The sequence below is a fragment of the Corvus cornix genome, chromosome 1 (assembly GCF_000738735.6).
Source record: "Corvus cornix cornix isolate S_Up_H32 chromosome 1, ASM73873v5, whole genome shotgun sequence".
Lineage (NCBI taxonomy): Eukaryota > Metazoa > Chordata > Aves > Passeriformes > Corvidae > Corvus > Corvus cornix.
Window position 1 is genome coordinate 115105449 of NC_046332.1, and position 26800 is coordinate 115132248.

At 45.8% G+C, this 26800-nt stretch overlaps 1 protein-coding gene across 1 annotated transcript; it reads right to left on the reverse strand.

The window, feature by feature from the left end:
- Positions 1-12871: 12871 nt before the first annotated feature.
- Positions 12872-25780, reverse strand: ETS2 (ETS proto-oncogene 2, transcription factor). The gene is given in 11 exon segments (XM_039553378.1): positions 12872-13020; positions 13023-13182; positions 14223-14341; positions 14972-15235; positions 15404-15646; positions 16300-16383; positions 17003-17203; positions 17665-17784; positions 19386-19506; positions 22244-22315; positions 25462-25780. Coding segments are annotated over 10 exon segments (1437 nt in total). The 5' UTR covers positions 25462-25780; the 3' UTR covers positions 12872-12967.
- Between the last annotated feature and the right edge of the window lie 1020 nt (positions 25781-26800).

Below are 26800 nucleotides of genomic sequence, written 5' to 3' on the forward strand. Positions count from 1 at the left end.
TGTTCAACTTGCCATCAGCCAGGACCTCCAGGTCCCTTTCCATGGCACTGCTTTTCAGCATCTCATTCTGCAGTTTGTGCAGAATCTGGCATTTTCCCTTGCTGAATTTCATATGGTTGGTGACTGGCCCTGATCATCCTCTGGGGCAGTTTTGAGTCCCTTGACAACTCCACTGCTCCCAGAAAAACTCCATCCAGCCCTGAGCTCACAGGGATACCTCCTGCCAGGCTGGAGCACCAACACCAATTGCTTATTCCCATCCAGCACCAAGTGCTGAGCTTGGCTGCTGGAGGCCTGATTTTGGTTTAGAACCAGGGGTTTGCATTATCCCACTTATAACTTTGTCCACAAGCATAAGCCCTGCAGCCTGTTCCCGAGCTGATCACGCAGCTGGCTCCTGGAAGAGGAGCCACTGCACGTGTGGTCTCAGCCTGGCACAGTGTCAGGAGCACTCCCCTGCCCAGTGGTTCTGCTGTAGCTGTAACTCTGTGATCCACGCCCCAAACACAGAAATCCAGTGCTGCAGGCAGAGTTGCGCAGCCTCAAAATTGCACCTATTAAGGGTGAGACTGCCATGAAACCCAACAGGAAACTGAAGAGTACAAACACTTCCAGAAACAAAAACCTGCCCCCCTTTTCTTGAAATGTCATTGTTTTTCAAGGCACGGAAATAATGAGGATTAAGCAGAGGTGTCTCTTTACAACAAATGGTCTTGAGCAACAGCAAGAGCTGCGTGTTTGGGCATTGCTTTGGCTGCTTGGTAGGAACAGTTTTTGGAAGGTCTTTCCAGGCATTTGCACAAACAGAGCTCCATTAAAATGCATTCCAAGCTGAAGCCTCCATTGGGTGAGAAAAGAATTTAGGGGAATCAGAGAAGCTGTGCTGGGTGCGGGGAGAGAACAGCAAAAGAAAGGGTGAGGGGGTATTTCTACCCCACTTTTTATTGTAATGCTCCATAAATTCAAGTTCCTGTTGAAGGGTTGTAAGTTGTGTCACTGTCACCCCATAAAAGGCCAGAGCTCAGAGACAGTCCCGGTGCTGGCTGGGGATCTTTCCTGCTCAAAGAGAAACAGGGGCCAACCTGATCTCACAATCTGATGTCAGACCTATCACGTCATCTCTTGGATTTCCTTGAACTGAATTTTCCTTGAACTGATTCTCATCTGAGCCAGAGCACATCAGCTGAAAAAAACCCCTTCCTGTCTTGATGATGGCATTTCTAGAGGTGCAGGATCCAGTACACAACATGAAGTATTGTTTCCATTGGTTAATTCCCTTCGCTGCAAGAAATGTGTTTATTTTCCACAGAGCACTCATATCTGGCTTGAATTTTTAGACACTGAGTTTTGTTGAACCTTTATCAGCTACTCTATCATCAGATTTGCATTTTCCAGAGATACATTTTTTACCATATGGCTCAGGAGTGTTTATGGGGAGTTCATCCTGTGAGCAGAGACTATTTCCAAGAGCCTGGAGTGGCGGGATGAGAGGGAATGGCTTCAAACTGACAGAGAGTAGGGTTAGATGGGATATTAGGAGGAAATTGTTCCCTGTGAGGGTGGGGAGGCCCTGGTACAGGGTGCCCAGAGAAGCTGTGGCTGTCCCTGGATCCCTGGAAGTGTTCAAAGCCAGGATGGATGACCCTGAGCAACCTGGGCTCGTGAAGATTCCCTGCCCGTGGCAGGGGGGTTGGAATGAGATGATCTTTAGGGTCCCTTCCAACCCAAACCATTACGTGATTCTAGGATTATGCACAACTCTTCTAGAAACATCATGGTCAAAGTTTCTTCTTCCCTAGCCTACTATTTTTCCCTCAAGCTTTATGGTTTTACGCAGAGTTATCTTGAGTTTATGGAGTTGACCTTCCCAGCTGTCCCTGTATCAGGAATCTGTCCTCTCTGTTCCCCTCCCTGATGATCAGTGGCTCTCAGAAATAATCCACAAGGCTGAGTTTGCTGCACCAGACTCGTTTCCCTCCGGAGAGAGAAATTTCAGGAGGAATTTCTTCACAGAAAGGGCTGGTCAAGCATTGGAAGGGGATGCCCAGGGAGGTGGTGGAGTCCCCGTCCCTGGAGGTGCTCAAATGTTCCCCAGGGAACACCTTGGATGTCTCTGAGCTCTGTGCACTCCCTGAGGTGGTCTCTCCTGCCATATCCAGAAGTTTGGCTTCCAGGCTAGAACACAAATTTCACAAATATTTCTGAGAATTAGTTGTGTTAGGTCATGGTGTGTTTCATTTCAGGAATGGGATGTTTTCCAAGCTGATAAACTTTCCATGCCCAGAAAATGCTTAAAATGTCTGTAATTGTGAGTTTATCCTTGCTTTTGAATCCAAATCCAGACAATTTTCCTGTTGCTAATGCTTTGTGTACTGAGATTGAATTTGTGGGTAATAATAGAATTTCTTTATGATTCCACCTGAAGCTTCAACTAGGAAGACACCAATAATAAAATAATCACAAACCTGACTCACAAAGCTAAAAAGCAGATTTAGCACTTTCCAGATCTAAGGAGAAAACCCAATTAAAATCCTCCTGCTATCTGTTGAGATTTTTTTTGTGTGAATTGCTACGCAGTTGTTTATTTCCTTTTAAATAAGCAAACAACCAAAGAACAGACCACTTCCCTAAATTAATTTTTTCAGTGCTTGTTTGTCTTTCTCCATAGAAATTCAGGCCTTGTCCAGACTTGGGACTTGTAACAAGGACTGATTTTATATCCTGTGAGAGGAGAAAGATGAACATGGTCGAGGAAAGGAGATGCTGTCAGGACTTCCACGGGTTGAGCCTTGGTTTTATTTGCCTTTTCCATTGCTAGGAAAGCCAATTTGCATTAGAACTGGAGACATGATGATGCAAGTAGTTTGTTTCTTTATTTCCCATAAATATGTCACATTAAAATGTAAATCTTAAACTGCTTTGTACATTGCAAGCACCAACAGCCCATCTCCAGCAAGGGAAACATGTAAACCACCTTATCTTGGTTTTCATGCACTCCTAAGTAATTCAAATGAAAGGGTGATAAACATCAAACATTCCTCGTTTAAAACACAAGAATTAAAACTTTTTTTTTGGTGTTGTTTTGATGTTTTTTTCCCCCACCCCCAAACACACAGTTTCCTTTTGACCAGATAAAACCTTTCATTCATAAAGTATGTGATGTTCTGTTTTCAGTTCTCATTTTGGGCAAAGGCAGGGAGGAACAGAAATATTGAGATGAAAAAGCAGATCTTTCAGTAGAACATTTTGAAACAGAAGACTACAAATACATCCTCTACATTTTTTTTCCCCCCAGCTGAAACAGGGACAAGTCTGGTACAAATCTGAATCATCTAAACTGGCTTTGCATGTATTTTTTGACAGATAAATATTCAACCAAGAAAGGTCTCCTGCTCACAAAGCATCTTCCCTGGGAGTGCTACATTTAAAAACACCTAAACTTAAGAGCCTGACACTGCAGGTAAGAAAAAAGCAGCCTTAAAACAATAAAAAAACCCCTTAAACTGTTATAAGCAACTTCTCCTTGTGGCACTGTTGAATCTCTAGCCAGGTTTTCTGTGTGCTGACACACATGGTTGCTCAAGAGCTGAGCACTTGTTCCTGACATGCAGGCCTGCCAAAGCCAGAATAGTGAGGACATTTACAATACAGTGATGTAATCTTCTCCCACATTTTGTAAATGTGGTTTTCTGTTGCAAACTTCCTTGGTTTTTAATAGTAAAGCAGGCATGTTGAGTGTGTAGAGGCTGTGCTGCAACGTTAAACCTCTTTCCTAGCAGCTCAGCTGGGATTTCATAACCTGGTGGAGAACTCTGTGTTCGCAGTTATCACCCATGACTTCAGCCAGGGACAACTTTCTGTTCCTCTATTTATTTCTGGGGACAGAGCTGACCAGCACTGCTCTTCTCCATCTGCAGGGCATGATGGCTTGATAGCCAGCCCTGAAATCCAAGGGGATGAAGGGTTGTCCCATCCATGAACAAATTTGTGTGTCCCACAGAGGCAGAGCAGGATGAAGTATCCACAAGGACACTTTATGTGCCTCTTCATGCTTCCCCTTCTCTCCTACTCCAGGCCCAAGAGGAAAGCAGGAGCTCTTTTAACTTTGAGCTTGTAGAAACATGGGAAAATGAATCAGAAAAGCAGCAGTGCAGTATTCCCTGTGCCTTCCCCTGGCTTTGTTTATCCCACTGAGAGCAGAGTTACTCCAGCATGCAAGTCCCACTTGATGTCTAAGCCCTGTTTTAGGATCTGATTGTTTCCCTCCCTGCAGACAGAGGCTCTGCATTGTCCTCCAAGAGCTCTGGGAGCATGGAGCAGCCAAAGGCAGTCCCTGTCCCCTCTTCTCCCCCCGTGCTTGCCAGGAAGGGCAGGAGGGAGCTGGGTGGGCTGTCAGGGACCGATAAGGTGCTCTGGGTATTTCCTGGATGGAGCTGTTCTGATTTATAGCCAGGCCAAAGAGGCTGCTAAGGACCAGCTCTCTCATTTCTCCTGCCTCCCACACACAGGAACAAGGAACAATAAAGATCATGACCCTCTTTCCACTGGCATTCCCGGCCCCTTCCATGTCATCCAGAAATGGGAGAAAAAACATTGTAGGAAATGAGAAGTCAAGTGGTGGCGACAGGGGAGGGAAAGTCTTTGCCAGGCCACAGTGATGAGGCAGAAGCCACGTTCTCCCTTCTCCCTGCCTTGTTTTAGTGTTTGCAGATCCTCAACTGGAGGAGTCTGGGACTTAAAACCAAAGCAAAAAGAGGCTCTATGGGAAATTTAAGACTCACATAATCATAGACTCATGGAATGGTTTGGGGTGGAAGGGACCTAAAAGCCCATCTGGTGCCACCCCTGCCATGGGCAGGGACACCTCCCACTGTCCCAGGCTGCTCCAAGCCCCAATGTCCAGCCTGGCCTTGGGCACTGCCAGGGATCCAGGGGCAGCCCCAGCTGCTCTGGGCACCCTGTGCCAGGGCCTGCCCACCCTCCCAGGAAAGATTTTTTTCCTAATATTTGATCTAACCCTACTTTCTTTCAGTTCGAAGTCATTCCCTGTGTCCTGTCACTCCATGCTCCTGTAAGGGAAGTCAGTCCCTGCAGAGAAGAAACTGCAGGAATGCGGCTTCAGGGCCCAGTTCCTTTTCTGAGCCACGTTTAAACTCTGTTTCTGGGGAGCTGGAGGAACTTCCACCCGACACCACCTTTGCTGCTGCAGTGGGGACTTGCAGCAGCAGCAGAATCTCACTCGGATCTCAGCTGGATCCTCTGCAAATCCCTCTCACGCAGAGGGAAACACAGGGACAGTAACTGGCATGGAGCTGCAGCTCAGCTGTGCTAGTGACAGAAGACACTGTGGGAGTTATTAAGGGGCTGCTGTTAAGGTACTGCTAATAATTTTCAGAATCATTTCCATTCCTATTCTTCCCCTGACAGCCTGGAAGTGCTGTGGGTCCTTTTAAAGCCATTCTGCCTGCGAACAGTTTATTGTTTTATTTGATAGGTTGCTTAGGGATAGCTCGGCACCTCCTGTGCTTTCTTTCCCCCCTCCCTTCAAAGACTGCGAGCATTTTAATATTTCTTGGAGAGAAATGGATGTAATAAAATATGAACATCTCGGGCTCAATCTTCCTGCAGTGGAAAGCTCTTCCCTAAGAGGCTGTTCCGTGCTGCCTTTTCCGGTTGCTGTGCTCTGCAGAGAGCTGGTAGCCCCATCGGTGCTCCTGCTTCCCATAAACATCTTTCTTCTGCTAGAGGAAAGCTTTGCTCACTTAGGATGGGGAGACAGAGCAGAGATGGACCTCTGTGGTCTCCACTGATGGGGTTTTCTTTGGATGAGTCACTGCACATGGCTGAGCTGGGTAAAGTCACATGATGATGGTCAGAATTGCCCAAGCACTGGAGTTACCACTGGCAACGGTCATTTCATAGAATCATGGAATGGTTTGGGTTGGAAGGGACCTTAAAAGTCATCCAGTTCCACCCCTGCCATGGGCAGGGACACCTCCCACTGTCCCAGGCTGCTCCAAGCCCCAATGTCCAGCCTGGCCTTGGGCACTGCCAGGGATCCAGGGGCAGCCCCAGCTGCTCTGGGCACCCTGCGCCAGGGCCTGCCCACCCTCCCAGAGAAGAACTTTTTTCCCAATATCCAATCTAACCCTGCCCTCTTTCAGCTTAAGGCCATTGCCCTTGTGCTGTCATTCCATGCCCTTCTGAAAAGTCCCTCTCCAACTCTCCTGGAGCCCCTTTAGGGACTGGAAGGAGGTTTAAGGTCTCCCTTTTCTTCTCCAGGTGAGCACCCCCAGCTCTCCCAACCTAGCTCCAGAGCAGAGGGGCTCCAGCTCTGGGATAAACTTAGTGCCCTCCTCCACCCTCATTCCAACAGGTCCATGTCTTTCTTGTGTTGGAGGCCTAGACCAGGATGCAGAACTTCTGGTGGGGTCTCACAAGAGCAGAGTAGAGGGGGAGAATCAGCACCCTCAACCTACATTTTGGCACTGGAGTCCTCAAGGTTTGGAAAACATCCAGGTGAGAGCAAGGCCCCCACTGAGAACTGGCTGTGCTGACCCCTGGAGAAGTGACCTCATAGAAGCCACCTTGGGACCAAACAGCACTGACTGAGTAGCTGGGTGAGGTCTGCACAGGGATCCTCCAAGGGAAATGGAAAATACCCCATTTATGAGCTGCTTCAGGCTGGAGCTCAAGGCTGGGAAGAGAAGCAGGGAGAGCTGTGCAGGCACCAGCTTCACTGTCTACTCCTCACTAGCAGGAATCTCCTTCCCTGTCAGAGTCATGGGATGAGGGCTCAATCACAGTGCTGGGCTCCAGCTGGGGATTTTAGAGATTGCTCAAAAACGTGGAATGAAAAGTGTTCATGTGCACAAAAGACAGAAGGAGGGATCTGTGAATTCTGCAAGGCACTGCCTGTGGAAAAGATACATCCTGAGCCTTTGGATCCTGGCAAAGCCCCTTGAGGAGAACGTGGAATTTTCCCTGCCCAAACAACAATGGCTGTATTTGTTTAAAAAAGGGAAAAAAAGGTTGGGAAGCCAGCAGACGTAGAGCCCCGATGAGGAAGAAAAGGAGCGTTGTACACAGGATACTGGGGAAGCTGCTCCAAACCAGCCCATCCTTAGGCAGAGATGTCCCTGCTGGCTCAGCAGTGGCTCCAGGGAGGACTGGCTGTGGGATGGGCAGTGTGGGAGAAGGGGATTTGGGACTCACTCCTGGCTTCAGCAAGATGCATGTTCTTGGCATCTCCCGGGGCTGGCACTTAAATGGGGAAAAACAAACAAACATGTTCAAAGGCATGTAGGAGGAATGATATGTCTCTTGGAAGAGCTCCTCTTCTTCCACAGGGCAAAAAAAGCACCCTGCAAGAGAATGAGAGCTCCCTGCGAACAGGAGGAAGCTAAATGGGAGAACTGCATCTGCTGGATTGTTCTTTGCCTTCTGTCAGGGGAAAAAAAGTTAGACAAAGAAATGAAGTTTGATTCAAGATGCAGCAGGCCAAAGACAGGCAGCCAAGCAGGAATGGGTTTCTTTAGCCTAAGAATCATAGAATGATTTTGGTGTGAAGGGATTTTGAAGCTCATCCAGTTCCAACCCCCTGCCATGGGCAGGGACACCTTCCACCATCCCAGGTTCAAACACCCAGATGGAGGAGAAGGGGAATTATGCTCACTGCACCTGACACTGAGTTTTAACCTGCAACTATTTCATGGAAAACACTTTCCTTCCTTTCTACACTTCACTCAGATGGCCTGGGTGGGAGATGGGCTCTGGAAACCCTCCTGTGGCAGAGCAATCCCACCCCAGACCTCACCATGGAGTTGTACACAGAGCAGGTCAGGAGATGTTGCTCCACCATTGCCCCCCTCGGCCTCAGGAGGATGAGTCCAGCCCTGATTTTCCAGAAATGAAGAGCATGGCCACCAGCTCTCCAGAGGGATTGCAGGTTTCACCCCCTCTGTGTGCTGCCTTTGACCCCTGGGATGGGGTTAGGAGAGCGAGGTGAGCCAGCCCCAATACTCACTTGGGGTCGTGTCTCCCTCCCTTTCCAAACCACATGCTTTTGGCTCAGCTTGCCCATCTCCCTCTGAGCTCTGGATTTCCCTCCACAGCCCAAAGAATGCGTAGACAAACCTGTTTTCCCTTATGGCTCTGCTCATAGTGGAAGAAAATAATGAACAAACAGGTTTTGGGTATGCAATCTTTAGAGGAATTGTATCAGGACTTTTGCATTTGCTCTCTCGTTTTTGGTCATGCTGCAGAAAATCATGGTAAATATTCTATATATGGGATTTTAGACAGTTTTTCTAGCTATGTACACAGCAGCTGGGAAAAATATCCTCCAACCCCCCTACATTTTGCATGTGCAGAGGTTTCATTACAGTTAACATTACTTGTTAATCATATTTTGTTGAGTTCATCATTCACCTCCTTGTAAATGCCAGGAGAGGTAGAGGCAGAAGGAAGAAAAATGTCGAGCTCTGATGCTTCTCCCCCAAATCACTGAACTATTCTATAATTCTTTTATTCATAACCATGGCTTATCACTTGAAAATCTCAATTTGCACCGAGCAAATTATGCTGTAACTGGCCAGCATATTTTATTTATTTTTAATAACTTCACTTACTGTGTGGCTGCAGACTGCACATCACATGGCACACACTGGACATGAGATCCTGGGTATCTTTCCCAAAGGCTGTGAACCCTAGGCTGACTTATTCGTTCTTCTGGCTTACAGGGACACCTTTTATTCCTTCTTTAGCCTTTTGAGCATTCACGTGTCTGGCGTATGAACATTGCAGCAGTCACATGGTGCTGTGAGCAAAGGGGGTTCAACTTGTGCTCCACTTCACAGAGAGAAAAAAGAAAAACATGAGACACAAGATAGACTGCCATGGCCAAGGTCTGGCGATTCTTTACCCTGTCAAAATTTGGGCCATCCTTGGAAAGGGCATCAAAAAAGCCCTGGAAGAGGTGGGAACTGGAAACAGAAGAAGGGCTGAATCCTGCATCAACTCCTTTGGTCCTTGGCATGTTAACAGCCAGCAGGGCCAGAAATTCCAGGGCTGTGAAACCTCCAGGTTTGCAGATAATGCTGAGTAGTTTCAGTAACCAAAATCCACAGGGCTGGTGAGGAACTCCAGGAGGACCTCACAACACACAAAAAGGTGGCAGGTGAGCATCGGGGTAGGTTAATTTAAAGACATCCACCCGAGGAAAAATAACCCAACCTGGGTGTACTTGGAAATGGTAGCTGCCAGGAAGTGGATCGCTGACAGCTCTCTCAAATCATCAGCTCAATGTGCAGGGGCTGCCAAAAACTCAGAAAAGCATATGGGTACAGAGAAAACAGCTCTGTTTTGCTGCTGAGCACAACATTGGTGTGCCCTCACCTCAGAGCCTGGGTGAGGTGCTGGTCTCCAGTGCCTGAGGACAAGTCAGTAGAGAGTGGCCAAGGGGACTCCTTCCTTTTAGGTTGGACAAGGTAAGAAATCCCAAAGTTAGAAATAAAAGAACCAGGCAGGGTGTCCCTTCCAAGAGGCTGAGCACCGTGAGGGGATGGGGGTTCACTTGGGGAACCACCAGCAGAGTGGCCAGGTTTACTCAATCCTCCTCCCACTGGTGGAGATAAAGGATAAAGTACTGGGATAAGTGATCCATCATCTGCCCCATTCCAACTCCTCACCTGTACCTGGCTGGGGCTGACAGCTCAGACCTAAGGTGAGTACGAGAATAAGGAGCAGCTGACAGATGTTTCCCAGAAGAGTCTCCTAGGCACCAAGCATTTGTAGCTCACAGAGTTCTCAACCCAGAGGTGGTGTTTTACTTGGGATAAATTCTACTTTTTTCTTTTTTTTTTTAATTAGAAAAAAAAAAAGAGCAAAGAAGACTTTGAAGTCAAACTCTGTTATTAGAGGTGATACGCCAGCCATGGGTAGGTGCCAATTGCAAGACTTTATTTTGACTGCTGTTTCATGAGGAAAGCTGGCAGCTGGGAGCACAGGGAGGCATGTCCTGAAGAAGGTGAAGAATTCAGCCAGACTGCTTTCAACAGGCTCTTTGATGCTGGGTGGCTAAGAACACAGAGCAGGGCTTTCTGCATGCACTGTGACAAAATACCCTTCAATGACTGTCTTCTGGGTCACCCTGGGCTACAGCTTGAACCCCAACCCAGTGCAGGAGAGCAGGTTTTCATAGAATAGATCACACAGAATCACCGAGGTTGGAAAAGATCTCCAAAATCATCAAGTCCAAGCTGTGCCCGATGCCCACCTTGTCCCCAGCCCAGGGCACTGAGTGCCACATCCAGGCCTTCCTGGGACACCTCCAGGGATGGGCATTCCAAACCTCCCTGGGCAGCCCCTTCCAGTGCTTTTGCTGGAACTTTTTTACTTCTGGAAGACACAATAGTGTGGGTTGCATGGATCAGGGTACTTCTACTACCATGAAATTTCTCTTTTGTGCTGGGGGAGGAAAATAAACAAGTTTCTTTTAGCCTCTCATTTGGAGCCATCTCTGATCACCCACGCAAAAGACAACCAAGTTTTCAGTCTAAATGAAGAAAACAGTTCTGTGTTCAGGAAAAAGAGGCTGCAAGACTTGTACAGGTAGAGAGGTGTCTTTGGGTGACAAGAGGACAATTAGCGCTCTGCAGCCATGGTGTGAGAAAAGACACTCAGGGAAAAAAAAAATCCCACATTCACCATGACAGCCCATACTTTATTTTCATGCAAAATAAGTAACTGCCTCAGGATCACAGGCACTATGTAGCACTACCCCTGTCCATGGCAGGGGGCTGGAAGTGGATGACCTTTAAGGTCCCTTCCAACCCAAACCATTCTATGATTCTCTTCTTTCACAGGGACAAGGAAAAGTAAGGCTGAAGGACAAGGAAAAATAAGTCTGCAAGTGTCTGGGAAAGACCAGGGCCATGCTGCAAGCCACATGCCTACCCTTCCAACTCCTCCTGATTAGAAAGGCACATTCACCAAAAAACCCCAAAAGCCCATGCTTTTTCACATGGTGACTACACCAAAACCAGCACCAAGACAGTTTGGTAGAAAGATCAAGAGGCTTAGGGGCGTCATAATTTAATATCTGTTTTTTACTTTTTAAATATGTGCAAAGTTTTCCATAGTTCCTGCTTGTCTGGAAGGTGGAGGGATGAAGAAAAGGATGGAGACAGCAGGGTTCCTTTGTACAGGACAGGAACAGTTCAAGCCAAAATTGTCTTCCCACCTCTGTTCTTCCATATCTTCCCCCGTCACTTTACACAGCCTTTCACACCACAGAACTGCCAGTTTTCTTTCAGAGGCACAACACAAAGGTGTTAACTTGAATTTATATCCAAAAAGAGAGTGGTGGCATCCATCTAGCTCAGCTCAAGCCCATCAGCCTGTGCATTCTTGCACTGTTTTCTCCAATCAGCCCTAAGCCTGGTTGGTTATTTTCTTTTTGGGTTATTTTTTTCATCCTGCAGCTGTTGAGGGTGGTGGTAGCAGGATGGACAAGGGTTGAACCAACAAACAAACACGAAAGGAACTCCTCTGAAACCTTCCAAATCAAAAAGCACACACAACATTTTCTTTACAAGAGGTTTTAATGCAGACTCATATTTTTAAACCTCTCACACTGTACAACACATGTAACTGTACATCAAGCTCAGATAAAAAATAAAGCTTTCTTACAAAGTACATTTTTCCAGTGATTTTTTTCCTCTTTTTTTTTTTTTTGCAGTAAAAATAGCTGCTACATAAAACCCTCCTGATCTTTGAAAAGGAGTCACAGTTATTTCCAAAAATAGAATTCGTATTTTAATCATACAGAATAAACTGCAGGAAGAGACAAGTGAACTGAAAAAATAAGGCTTGTATATAAATTTTTTTTTAAAAGTACATGCATAGAAGTTGAAAAACATATGCCATTTATAAAGAAAAGAAGGTAATTTTACCTATACTAATATTTTCATTTTTCAGTTACAGAAGAAACCACAAACAGGCCCTTTCATGTCCCAGAATACAACATTCGTTTCCTGTAAAAATGCCAAAATGCACAAAGAATTGCCAGCTTCAGTCTTGGCAAAATCCTGGGCCCGGCCTCCCTCCCTGCCCCCCCAAATGCATGCACACTGAGCATAAAACTTCTGCTGTCTCTCAGGCCAATTAAATATTTGCAGAAGGTTGTATATCCTAGACAAACATGAAAAAAAAAAAAAGCCCCACATTTGATAAGTTTACATTCATCCTATTTCAAAACACACATACAATTAGTTTAATTTACACTATACAGTATCTGTTAAATAGGAACATCAGAGTTTCCAAAGGAATCACAGAATATATACAAACTGAATATTGAAATGGTATGATTTTCCTTCCCTTCTTTTAAAGGGTGGGGGTTTTTTGTTAACAGTTGCTACATCTGGTTTTGGACACAAGAGTGTTTATGTACCTATGCAGCACATTTCTGGAGTAGTAACAATAATAACAACAATAAAACGTGCTTTAAAACAAAACTAATACCAGTCTCCTTACCGCTCATTTAAAATAAATTAGTTTGTTTGTTTTTAAATAAACTGCATGATACAAGATGTAAGCGAGGACAGCGGTGCTTCAAAAACATCCGAGCAAGAGTTCTGCTGCATCGCTGCTTTCTCCCAGCCAACCTTTGGTTTCAAAGCCAACCCATCCTCACACGGCAGTAAACGCTTCGTAGGGCAGGACAGGCAGCTGAAATGCTGACCCCGGGAGCATTCCCGCGTCTCCACGCCAGAGCCAGGGCTGTGCCCGCTCCCACAGAGCCCCACCGACCACACCGGGCCGCTTCCATCCAGCTCTCCGCGGTTACAAAATGGGTGAAGGCGCTGCTTTGCCGGCAGCCTCCCCCCCGCGCGCGGCGGGCCCAGCTGCGACGGCTCCCGGGCATGTCCCCACGCGTGATTCCAGCCGGCGGCTCGCGGGGCCGGGATCAGTCCTCGGTGTCGGGCTGCACGCCCAGCATGGCGTGCAGCTCCTCGGGGTGTAGCCCAGCAGGTTGTGCAGGTCGCACACGAAGCGGTACACGTAGCGCTTCCCCGACGTCTTGTGGATGATGTTCTTGTCGTAGTAGTAGCGCAGGCCCCGGCTCAGCTTCTCGTAGTTCATCTTGGGCTTGTTCTTCCTCCTCCCCCACCTCCGTGCCACCTGCCAGAAAGCAAAAGCAAAAGGGGTTTGTTCCAGCGCATGTTCTTCTTGGGTTTTATTTCAGCCACTTTCTCGGCCAGAGCATTTTATTTGCTTTGCATGTCCCAACCTCGTGAGAGAGGAGTTGGTGACTAAACCCACAAGGGATTTCAACAGCAGCTTCAGGAGAAAGGGGCTGACAGCAAAGGACACCAGTTTGTAGGGGATGGGCTAAAATATGCGTAAGGAGGTCAAGTTTATGGAGAAATGGCAGAATATCCCAAGTTGGCAGTGTCCCACAGGCATCAAAATCTAATTCCTGGCCCTGCACAGGACAACTCCAAGAAACACAGAATATCCTGAGCTGGAAGGGACCCACGAGGATCACAGAGTCAACCAGGTTAGAGAAGATCGAGCCCAACATATGACCCAACACCACCCTGCCAACCAGACCACAGCACACAGACATAGCCACATCCATTCTTTTCTTAAACACCTCCAGTGACTCCACCACCAGTCCGACTCCTGGCCCTGCACAGGACGACCCCAAGAATCACAGAATACCCTGAATTGGAAGATCCCTGCTAAGATCATCAAAGTCCAGCTCCTGGCCCTACACAGGGCAACACCAACAAACCCATCCTGTGCCTGAGAGTGTTGTTCCAACTCCCGGAGCTCTGGCACAATCTGCTCTCTCAAAGAAACACTATTTTACCACTGATTTGCTATCAGGCAGCAGGGGACAAGTCTTTACTGGAAGTTCAATGCTATGAAGTTCCTGGTTTCTCTCCCCTCCTTTTTTTTTTTTTTTTTTTTTTAAATAAAAAAGTTCCACTGGACTTTTCATCCCATCTCTTAATACAGTAATTTTCCTACTGGAAACGGCATCAGAAAATGAAAAGGCATTTTGTTTCTTTTTAGTGACTGAAGTTCCCAAAATACTTCAAAAGCAACACTACCATATTTGATGAGCAGCTAAACACACACCTATATCCAGGACTGGGCCCACAGATGTCAGACCAGACCCCAAATCTTCATTTTCACCCCAATTAGCCACATACCTCATCCGGGTCAGCAAGTTTGAATTCCCATCCATCTCCTGTCCAGCTAATGAATGACTGACAGGACTTGTCAGTCAGTAACTCCAGAAGGAATTGCCACAGCTGGATAGGTCCACTGCCTGTTGGGAAAGAGGAGACACAGAAAAACTACAAGTTAATACCCCTGCCAGCTCCAACCACAACCAACATACATGATCAGACTCGTATCACAGACCTCAAAATTAATCTATCTTTTTTATAGATCAGAAAGAAACCTTAAGTTTTCTCCATAGCACAAATCTGCTCCCACCTATGTAAAAATGAAGTCAAGTTTTTCATGGAAACAAAGGATTTGAAGCAAGTTATGGCTTTCCCTTCATATGGATCCTTTAACCCTCACTCCCATCTCCCAACAGCTGCATTTCCAGCTCCAGGGCTTGTCCTGAAGTCCTTGACTTGGCAAACGTTCTACAGGAAAAAACCGATTTCAGCAAGGACTACAGCAACAAGGCCTTCACAACAGCTGTGGGAATTCTCAAATCTGGGAGATTTTGTCCAAGCTCCCCTCTTTCTCAAACAGATCAAAAAGCACATTTGATTTTCACTTGATCTGACATGCCTGCCTGCTCCTTGCTTTGGGTGAATAATCCACGAGGACTTTCTTTAGTAACACATGAAATCAAAATTATTTGTGACTAGTGGTCTCCACCACCATGGCACACACTTAATGTTACATAAAAAAGGAGTGACCATTTTGCCTCACTACTCACCAGTAAAGCCAGCCAGGATGGCTGCTGGTATAACTGGTTTCCCTTGCTCCACAGGATCACTCCGTTCCTGAATGTAGTCTTTGAAGGACATGGTAGGTTTGCTCAGACACAAGGACTGGCTGCAGTCATCCTCGAAGCTCTCGTAGGATGGCACACGCTGCAAATCCACCAGGGAAGATTGGCTGTTCCAGGACTGCAGCATGGAATCCGAGCTCTCATAGCTCTCAGCACCACTGTCACTGGATTCATGTTCTCTCAGCTTGCCTTTATCAAATAAAACAATAAAAGAAATAAAATAGAAAGTGTTGGTGGGTTGCTTTTTTTTTTTTTCCTCCCCCTCAATCCAGCCTGTCCATGTATATCATGTAAAGGAGCAAGAGACGTTCAGGATATGGCCCTGGCCCTGTGTTTATCATGCAGATAATGACTCACCAGCATTATCCATCAGCAAATTGAGATTACTCCTTGGGAAATCTTGATTTACTGCACAGTAGTTCACACCAACAGCATCTGCTTGGGTTTTAGGGAACAAGGGGAACTCTTGTTCTGGGTTGAGGAGATTCGGCGCTGTGGAAGTCTGACAGATGTCAGTCAGGAGACTGGGTTTGGGATAACTGAGGGCTTTAGGGTATCCAGGCATTTGCATTCCATAGGAATTCTGATCTACATTAACAGCTGAAAAAAGAAATGAAAGAATTAGATGATTTTTCCCTGGAGACCCTTAAACAAACTAATACACTAAATACACCAAATCAGATTCTGTAAATCCCCCTCTGCAACCTGCCAGCCACAAACGCCCATTGTTCGCTCTTCAAGGAAACTACAGAAAAAAACAGGGAAGTTTAAGTGGTTTTGAGCAAGGCTCTCATCACTAAGTAGTGTAATCAGGCTGAGCTGAAGCCTGACTGTGGTAGAATAAAACACAACATCAATCAAACAATCCGAGGGAGCCAGCACTGCATCCCACACACTTCCAGCAGCTCTAGCACACTTCCAGAGCCTTTAAAAAGGCCTAAACATAACTCTTGCTGCTCCCCAGTTTTTGACTCGGTTTCCTAGAGATGGGAGTGGTCATTCTGCTCCACAGATGTAGGTTTGGCATAGCAAGAGGAAATTTAATTTTCTCAAAGCCTTTGCTCTTCAAAAGATTTCCGATATAAATTAGGTGACAATTGAACAATACAAGGAAAGAAGGCCGGAGCAGCTGAAGTGAAATGTTCTCCTCAAGCACAGTAACTATTCTGGTGCTTTTTGGTTTTACCCTGGAATCTGTGACATGCTTAGAATAAACTGAGAGATGCAAAATATGCATTTTTAAAAATACTTACTTAAGGAATTATTATTGACCCAGTGAGGAACTGAGGTGAGGTGAGAGTTCTCCACATACTGATCCTGTGTTTTCTCTTGGCTGTCTGGGGAGAGGACAAAAAGAGAAAATTTGGGTTTATGGTTTTAAAGATCCAACCTGTATGCCAAGGAAAGCTTCTGACTCTTGGGAGTATTTTGGGGTCACCATTAACAAAAATTTTAGTATCACACTATTGGTATTGCATTCTCTCTCATGACAGAAATCACACCAAAAAACCCAACTAACTTCCAACAGGCTTTAAACCATCACACCAATTGAATTTTAACATAAAACTTAAAACCAACAATAATTGCAGTGTGCTTTAAGGTCCAACTGTTGGTTAACTTTGTATTTCTGGGGTTAACTGTTTTATTTATGGGGTACTTACAGTGGTGTAACTTACCCCAATCTCATTTATTCCAGTGATTTTCCCAAATAAAACCTGCCCACAAATGTCCTCAGCCTGCACACAGAATGTCTGCAGCTATCTGCATCTGTGCTTTGCATACCAAGGATGTCCTGATAGTGCTGATAATGCTTTTATTAACCAAGTTTTAAAGTTCATTTCGAGTTTCATAGGCAATAAAAGCCCTTCATAGTGAAACCAGTGTTGAAATCGAGTGCCATTCCTGTTTCTGTTAGGAGAGCCCTAAACCAAAAGCTCTTTCTGGCTCTCTAACTACCTTTTATCATCTGTTCCAGGTGTTCCCACAGAATATCACCCACATAGTCAGGTGCCAGTTCCAGGAAACGCTCCTTGCCCAGGTTGCACAAGTCTTGGCCACTCATAAGAAACTGATGGAAGTTCACATTTGCCAAGCTGAACTCATTGGTAGCCCATGAAAGCCACTGGCAAACTTGCTGTTCAGTCCACAGCCAGGGATCTGCAAGACAGGAAGGATCCAACATTTAGAGATAACTCCTGGCCCTTGATAAAAAAGAATCTTCCTTAGAAAGCAGTGAATTTAAAAAAAACCCCAAAATTGTTTAGCCAAGTTATTTAGTTCTGAATGAATTCAGAATGAATGTATTCTTGAATTAAATAAAAAAAAAAAAAATAACCCAGTCCTCTCTTTTCTTTCTGCATTCACTTGCAACCAGAGATGTACTCAGCTTGCTTGATTCTCTCTCAGGCTGCCAAAGCATGAGCTCTCCATGCACCCATTTTTAACACCAGCAAGTCTGGCCTTTCCAAGGCAAGCTGTGCCAGATTCACATAGGATCCATTCTTGTATTTCCTACTGACATCATTCTTTCCTTTTCAAAGAGCTGCTATTCAGCCTCCTCCTTAGCATTAAGAAAAAAAAGAAAAAAAAAAAAGAGCTTATAAATAGCAAACACTTACTATTTGGGATACCCAGCCGACACTGTTCCTTTGTGAAACCACTGAAAGTATCTTTCAGGGCCTGACTCATCACAGCCTTGCTGCACGGGGTTAACAGAGGCAATTCACAGTTGTTCGACTCTGCAAGAAAAGAATAGGGGTGGAGGGGAAGAAGACACATTAACTTCAGGCCACTGAAAGGAGCGACTGGCTTTTGCTATCTGAAGAATTAAAAAAAAAAAAAGATGCTAGAAAGTAGAAAGTTGGTGTTTTAAAACCAGAGATCACCATGCTCTAAAATCTCTGTGCTACTCCTTTGATAAGATTGCATCGCTAATTAAGAGCTTTGCAGCTTTCCATGCACAGATCTTACTCTCAGTAGTTATATAAAGTGCCTTTGTTGCAGGGAAACTTCACTGTTACTTTTTTTTTTTTTTAAGGGAAATGAGACTGCTTCTTCCTATTTTACCACCTACAATTTGCCCCCAGACTTCTTCGCAACTCTAGACAATCTTCATTTTATTTGAGAGCTAAGTAACTGACAGCAGGGTTATGAAGAGCCAGCTTGCACTGTTTAACACTGCATTTCAGACCTTATCACATCACCCAAGGACATGGTGCAAAGGATTATCCCATCATCTGGACCAAACAAGTGTGACTGGTAACAAGCTGGGGGTGAATAATGCATCAAACCACAAAGTTGGCACCACTACACGTCAGTATAAATAACTAAGCTGCCTCATTGACTTTCAATTTTACTAGCAGATTCTATTTTAAGGATGAATTTGGCTCCCACTCCGTTTTTCTTCTTCGTCAGTTTTCACCAGAAGATGCCTCATTTTATCACAGAATGATGTCACTGAATGCTTTGGGCTGGAAGGGACCTTAAAGTTCCATCATCCAGTCCCACCCCTGCCATGGGCAGGGACACCTTCCACTATCCCAGGCTGCCCTTGGCAGACTCCAAGTCAGTTCAGAGCTGTGCAGCTCTTCTTGCTCTCCCAGACTATCTACAGGCTCCACTTGTGCTTCACTTCTGTTTTTACCACACCCTTCCTAATATCTGCAAGGCCTTGCTTTGCTGACCAGAGCAGGTGACTGATTAGGATCACATTAGAACAAAGGAGCTGTGGTTTTCTGGGTTTGAGGGCTGGAGGCTTTTTTCCCTACCCTAAGGGGAGATAAAAGCAGCATCAGGTAAAATATCTACATTTTGTCAGGGATTTTAGGCAAGGATTTGTATGGCACTCTCAGTGGGGTACTGTCCTACACACACACACAAAAAAATTTAAAATATCTTTAAACATCCCCACCCTGTTTTTTAAGGTATGGAATAAAACATTCTTTGATTTAACACCACAGAATCAAAGAAGGAGCTTGCAGAATACCTGTACTTTAATTATGTTCGAGATGTTGCAAATTTAAATACACAAAACCCTTTTTTAAAAGATTTTTAAACTCTTATCTCTGCTTTAATGCCTACTAAAGCTTCTTCCATGAAAAATCACTCTATTCGGCTACTGCATCCCAGTTCCTATTGCTTTTCAGTACAGAAAACAACAACTACCCACGAAGAAATTCACATGAATAAAATCAAGCACATACACACAAGCCCATGTATTAAACCACTTCTTTCCAGGGAAATCCACGTTGCACTTGTAAAAGCACACCCAGGAAACATTAGTTAGACCCCACCAATTCCTGATCTGCTGACTGGACTGAGGAGCAAAGTGAGGAGTTACCGTAAGAAGTGGAGTCAAATCCTGTCGGCACTTCCTGAAGCGTTTGGTCCTCATTGAGTGAGAAAAAATACCCAGCGAAAAGCGAGTTGGAGCTGTCAAAGGTGTCAAACGCTGGCTGACGCTGCAAAGCACCAGAATAAACACAGAACAACGTAAGCATTTCGCTGGAGAACTGTGAACTCCAGTGCTAGGAAGCGTCTGGGTTTGGTTTCCTAGATCTGGAGATCATGCACAACCACTACCTTGAATCAGCTTTGAAACACAACCACAACGAGGGCACAGCTTCTGGTACGTGAGCAAAGCCAGTGATAAGGGCGAGGTGGGGGATGTTCTGCAGCTCACAGCAAAGCCAAATAAGGATAGTCTTAGTTTTTTTCCTGTAATTGAGGCTTTTAACAATAGACAATCTGCATGTGTGTATAAAATACATATTTATTTCCAGGTACCTTTTAAAGAAAGCCTCATTTCCTTAACCCTTTAAAAGTTGATTATCCACTTGATGAGTATTTGATGGCAGATCAGTAAGTTTTGGGAAAACTGCCAGTGCAAAACCTACAGTAGATTTATGACGCTTTTTTTTTATTTTCTAAAGGATAAAACTCATCTGAACCACATCACTTGAAGCTATACCAGCTTTACAGGACTTGAGGAAGGATGTTACAGCAACTTTTACTTCTGCTTTACTGAATTCGCCAGCAACCACATTTTGAAGTCTTTCCAGTGCTCAGATGCTCAGTGAAACACTTCGAGTTTCATTTTACAGAAAAGGATAAACAAGACTGATAAAAACGTTCTAGATAAAAGTGGATTCTACTGATATACTGACGACATTCAAGAAATATTGTTATATTTTGAAAACCTAACTCCTTTCAAACTTGACTTGTGCCAATTGTGTATGCCAGAAATACTGGTATGAGTTTACTACATTCCCCCCAACCACTTTAGTCTTTGGGGGGCAGAAGGAATGTGAAATAATTTCAAAAGCAACTTATGAAACTTGCCTGTTAGTCACAGGGAAACAATATCTGCAAGATCTTGAGGCAAAGATGGATAAAAGTTGCCACTGAGATCTTTTTTAGAGGCACCTGAGGATAGAACATTGCTCTGGAAAGCTGCAGCTGGCTCCTGGCAGCTCCTGCCCTTCAGAGAGCTGGAGACAAAGGCAACTTACAAATGCTTATTTGGTTTAGGCAAACACTGATTTGCCAGTTTGTGCCAAAGGAGTGGATTTAACTGAGGACAAGGCAAGGATTTTTCAGGGCACCATTCACATGCAATGCAAAAGCAACCTAAACTGTATTCCTGGAACAGCAAATTAGGATTAATATTCCTCACAGTCCCTAACTTTTCATGTCACCACAAACAGTATCAAGCCTCATTTAATGGGTTCAGAAATCTCCTGGCCAGCAGGGATAAATTGTGGGCCTCTGGTTCAGGTACTCCCCAAATCAAGTCAAAGTCAGCCCCGGGAAAGGCTCATCTCTGAATAAAACAAGTTAATAACAGCTGCCAAATCTGCTGGTAAAAGATTCCTTATACATTACTAGATAAAAGCTCTGACTCATTGCTAGCACCTAAAAGAAAGGGCAAGTTCTTTCAACACAATCTGGAAACTCCTGCATTTTGAGTAAATAGCTGACCCTTATCCTGAGTCACTGGAAAAAATGCTTTGGCATGTGAATGAGTAAAATCCATACCGTGCTGGTTTCATATTTCAAAAGGGAGAAAATTATTGTGTAAGCACGTTCTTGATTTAATAGTAGTAAAAGAGGAAAAAAACAATGCAGAACGAATTCTGCTTGCCCTATCAGTTAAACAACTACTTCATCTGGCTTTTCAATACACGTAATTATTGCAGAATGAAATAAAGTGGAATGTGAACAGCTACAGCATAGCAGAATACAAGTCTCTGACTTAATTCTATGACAACTGAACACTGAATAACTGCTTAGAGCAACCACTGTGCTAAGAGCACACAGATGTTAAGCTGGGAGATCTCCTGGATATTTTTGTGAGGAGGAAAAAAAGGTAAGAGGGGACCCTTTATGATAAAGCATCAGAGCAGTCAGCATCCCAGAGCCTCACTGATTCTTAAAACCATGGTCATTCCTCAAAGCTAATGAGAGCAGAAAGGGTCTCCCTAACCTTTATTTGGTTTACATTAATCAATGCTGTGCAAAAAATTGATACTGGGATTAAAAAGGAACTTGCACGAATGGGGTGAGGGGAAGCCCTTTAAGACTGAGTCTTCACAGCCTGCTGACCTCAGTTTGTAAATTCCTTTCAAAACGAGAGAACAGACACAGTCTACCTAAAGATAAAATAAATGTAATAGTATTTGGAGTTTTTACAATGTCTTGGACTTCCATTAATAACACCTGCAAGTAGTAAGTGAATAACCTACTTTTATTCCAAACAATGTTCAGGAAGGTACCAAACCTGACCAGTCCTATCAGAACAGGTCTCTGCCAGTCTCATCAAGTTAAAGACACAAACCCACCCCTGTTCCTCATCCTCTAACTTTTATTTTGGCACGAGTTCCACCAACACCACCAAATTTGAGCTCAGTTCTTGTCTACCTCTTTGAAATTCTTAGGATTTAGGGAATGGAGAGAGGCAGCCTTGTTGGGGAAGAGGGTTGAGGGTGCAAGATTTACACCTTTCCTATTTCAGTTCTGCTCTTCACATCTCTGTGGAACTCAGTGGGAATACTCTGGCAGAAGACTACAGAGGAGCAATTAAACCTGTGTTCACTTGGCTCACCCAGTTCCTGTTCTAGCATCGTAGGAACACAATAAAAGCACTGGCTGGGAGATGCCCCAGCTGGGTCTGGAAGTTGACAGCTCCAGGGTACTCACCTTGAGCATTCCTCTGTACATGTTTGACACGGGAGCTACTTGATCCATGTTCCTGATCCCAAAGTCACTCATCTGAAAAACGAGAGGGGCCACATTAAAAACACTGCCACAGGAGGAGGAAGCAGATGTTAACACATGTATCTGACTGCTCCAGCACGGAGTGTGGAGCAGCTCTGGGAATGAGATAGAGGGAAAGCTTTTCCTTCTCACTGCCGACATCCCAACCACACAGGGCAGTTCCAGCTTGTTTTTCAACTGGAGAAGCTCTCACAAAATTTGTGTCTGTCTGAGAAGCTCACAGGAATTCCCTTGCCCACCGAGTACCTGTCCCTCTGGGATATTTTCCAACTTTTCACCCATTATCTTAGGTAATCAGTTTTGTGTTATTTTTGCTTACTCTATTCCCTCTCACAGGCCATGATTCACTTCAGACTCTGGCTTTCAGAGGAAGAGGAGTGACAGAGTGACACCGTGATACACCTTCACCTCCTGCATTCACCCTTTCATGAATAATCAGTTAAGCCAATTCCCAGCATCCCCAACCTCCTGCCCTTACTACTTTACTCCAAGCCATGTTATCTTGCACATCTTCTAAACACAGGATTAACATATTTAAAAAGCTTTAGAGGGCCTAAGTTTTAACTGAAAAGGGGTTTATGCAGTAAAATACCCTTTTTAAAGGGCCGATAATGGGACCACTATCAGTATGCTCACGCCATTGAAGTCAAAGCTTTATCATATTGCCTTTATTACCAGGAACAGAGTTGTGTGAGGCCTGTGTAACTTTTCTCCTGTATATCACTTAAGGAAAAGAGTGATAAGATTCAGATCCTCTGACTGACCTACTGGTAAGATCAAACATAAGGAATAAAGCCAGTTTTATGGCCATTGTTCAGGTTTATCGTGATGCTGCAATTCAGGTGTCAGTGAACGATACCTTATCAAGCTACACTCTTAATTTTCCTTCCCTTTTTTCACAGCAGTGGGCTAAATTATCTTGCTCCACAGCAATTGCCTGAAAACATGCACTCGTACTTAAATAGCCACAGAGGACACTATCAAGATTTCCACAAAACTGTTATCACTTATTACAAGCCAAATCTATCACTCACCATGTTAACACAAGGAAAAAGAAAAACAAAATGCAATTTAAAATTCGGAAAAAAAATCGTAAATTAAGATCTAGCAAAATCGGCCCAGTTAAAAATGGCAACACATTCAAAAGCCGTGCATTATAAACAGAGAGGAGAATAAAAACATCCAACAGCCAAACACAAGGAACCCCTTCACCCTCTTAAATAGCTGATCGCTTAAAAATAAAGTTAAAAAAAAAAATAGCAAGAGTCCTTAACCTGAAAGGCCTATTTCACCTTCACTGGGCCTTATAATTGAAATAAAATAAATCAACTGACTCTGAAAGGAATATTCATTAATGTTACTCAAAAAGTGCAATCTACTGAATGATGTTTTTTACCTCAAACAGCACGTACAAATATTTGATCTAAATTACACATCTCATTGAGCAGCAAAGAATTTCACACAGCGTGAGTCTCACTCAGCAAGCATCCTAATCTGTTCATTAAATTTGCCACAGTTTAAACAACTGTTTATCCTTGCATTTGGCTGGGCTTTTAAGAAAGTAAATTTCTAACACCCTTTGTTTTCCCTTTGATTTCTGCTCTGGTGTCCAGAGATAACTGGCTCAAGGATTTGAGCATTTTGAAAATCTTATACGTATATTCTGTAAGTTTAGGTCTGGTCCCTGGTTAGGAGTACAAATAAGATTCCTGGCACTTTGTCTGCAATTCTGACCTCTCCACAAATCCTGTTAGGCACTTCCCCATCCACCAAAAGGGCTGGGATTCTCTCCTTCCTGGTTTTTTTTTTTTGTTTCTTTAGAGATGTTTAGGGCCCTAAGACAAAAGGTTTATACCAAGTGTTGATTACACAGCATTGCTCATTAACCCAAGCCCCTGCTTCTCCACGCTGGGTTTGCTCCGTGGCCTTGCCTGGAAGGAAAGCTTTGGGAAAATGAGACACCGAGCTCTGGCTGAATAACACATGGAGATCCTCAGCATGTTTTGCAACACTCCAGCTTTCTTCCTCCAACCGAGTATCTCAAGCAGAGGAATTTCTATACCCTTGGCTCATCCCACATCAGCTTTCTCCCCATCTGCAGCACAAATTTCCAGCCCTGAGATACGAAACCCATAGAGAGATATCACAATAGAAACAGAGCTGGAAAGGCAACTTGGGTTTTCGTGGCACAAGAGGGTTAAATCTGGCTTCCTGCTGGACTTAGAAAGCTGCTGGTTTAAGTTCAGAAAAGCCACTAGGGCCCAACACGGTGTGACTGGGCCTCACCTCCGACTCCTCCACTAATGCTGATGACTGCGACTTGCCAGCTATAATTGGTTTAACTGGCAGGACACCTTCCTCAACACCCCCGCATAGCTGAGTGGGTGAACCAGAACAGGGTCAACAGGATCAGGCACTTATTAACTAATACTCCTGAATTCTGATTGCCTTCTTTTCAGCAACAGCCAGGTGCCTGCCCACAGCTGGACGCAGCTGGGCAGCATCCACATGGAGAACTGAAGCGCGCTGGTGTCCCCGATGTATCTGATGTACCTCCAATGCTGTTTTTTAGGTTTGGGGTTTTTTTTTAGTGGGGGGAGGGAGGAGAGCGGGAAGGGGGAAATGTGCCTGATTGTTGGGGCTTTTTTTTTTTTCTATATGGCAATTTTTTCAGAGAACAAACAGCCTCCACAGGAAGAGGGTCGGAGAGAACCGCGTGCCCCGTGCAGCCCCTGCGCTCCCCGAGCCCCGCCGGGAGCCTGCCTGCCTTCTCACACACATGACACACGCTTCGCCCACATAAAAAAAAACTTCGGTGGGGAGATCACACAGCCCAGTCCCTTTAAAGTCCTAACCAAATCCAGAGCGCGCTGCCCATTAACCCCTTCCTGCCGGGGCGCGCTGCCGCCTCGCCGCGGCATCCCCCGGGGGATGAGCCCCCGGCCGCTTTCCTCAACCCCTCATCGCCGCCGGGGGAGGCTGATCGGGGCGGCTGGGGGCTGTGCTCGGCATCCCCGCGGAGAATCCCCAGCGCGGATGGGTCGGGGCGCATCGGCGTGGAGAGGTCCCGGAGCTCCGACGAGCCGCCCCCCTTTTCTCCTTTTCTCCCCGCTCCCTCCCCGCCGCCGCCCCCGCCTCACCTGGCCCCCGGCGCTCCGCCGCTCCTGCGGTCCCTCCCCGGCGGCAGCCCCGGCCCCACACGCGGCGTCCAAGGGAACGCGGCGCCGCTGCCTCTCCGCGAGCCAAAATATCCTCGATGCGGCCGCGCCGGCCAACAACAACAGCGCTGATCCCGGCGGAGAGTCCCGGCGAAAGGAGGGGGGCACAGAAGGGGCGGGATGCGGCAGGGAAGGAAGGCGGGTGCCCGCGGTGCGTGGGCGCTGCCGGCCGGGCGCGGGTGGCCCACGGGGCTGCGCTGGCTCCGCTCGGCTCCGCTCGGCTCCGCGCTGTGCCGCCCGCCCGCCCTCGCAGGCGCTCTTCAGCGGGCGGGGGGAGGCGGCCGGACCCGCCTCCCGCAAGCCCGGCCCCTCCGCTTGTCGTCGCTGGTACCGGCACAGCCGCGCTCGGCCCCGGCTCCGCCAGCGCCGGGGGATGCGGAGTGCGGCTCGGGGAGGAAAAGAGGGGGAAAGCAGTTTTATGTCGTTGCGAGAGACGAATGCTGTTTTTTATTCCTCCCCTCCCCCCTGGTTATGCGTGAGATAATTTGTGCTGGACGTTTTCCATGCTTGTTTTTTAATTAATGTCTCTGGTCGAGGCGGGTAAGATTAGGAAAGTTAACCCCTAAAATTCCAAATAGAAATAGTCTGTTTGGACATCAGGAAGAATTTCTTCACAGAAAGGCTGATTAGACATTAGAACTGCCCAGGGAGTTGGTGGAGTCACCATCCCTGGAGGTGTTCAAGGAACAACGGGACGTGGCACTCGGTGCCACGGTTTAATTGACAAAGAGGTGGTCTGTCAAAAGTTGGACTCGATGTTCTCAAGAGATCTTTTCCAACCCGATTCCGCGATTTTCAGAAGAAAACTGCGACGCTTGGTGCTGTGCAACTTCAGTGATTATGTCATGTCGCACCTTCCACAATTATTTTGGGGAGTTCTTAATATAAACGGGATGCGACGCAAAAAAGCTGCAGCCTGTGAATCGCAGATCCTGACGCCGCAGCCTGTGAAACAGAGTTGGCGTTCCTCACACCTTGGGAAAAAATTCGGTGGCCCTTGGAAAGTTGCAAGGAGCTCAGTGACACCAAAATATAAAGTTATTTTTCTGCTGAATTTATTTTGTCAAAGTGAGTTCCCCCCTGAGGGGTTGGAGTGACCTGAGGGACAGAGAGGCAGGGGCCTGGGTGGCTTTTCTTGGGTTGGAACCACTTAACTTGCCTGATTCTCTTGCCAAATCACCTACAAATGATTTGTAGATGATATTAAACACTTTGTGTGCATTCAAACAAGGGATCCAGTGCCCTTCCCAGCTCCCCAGCC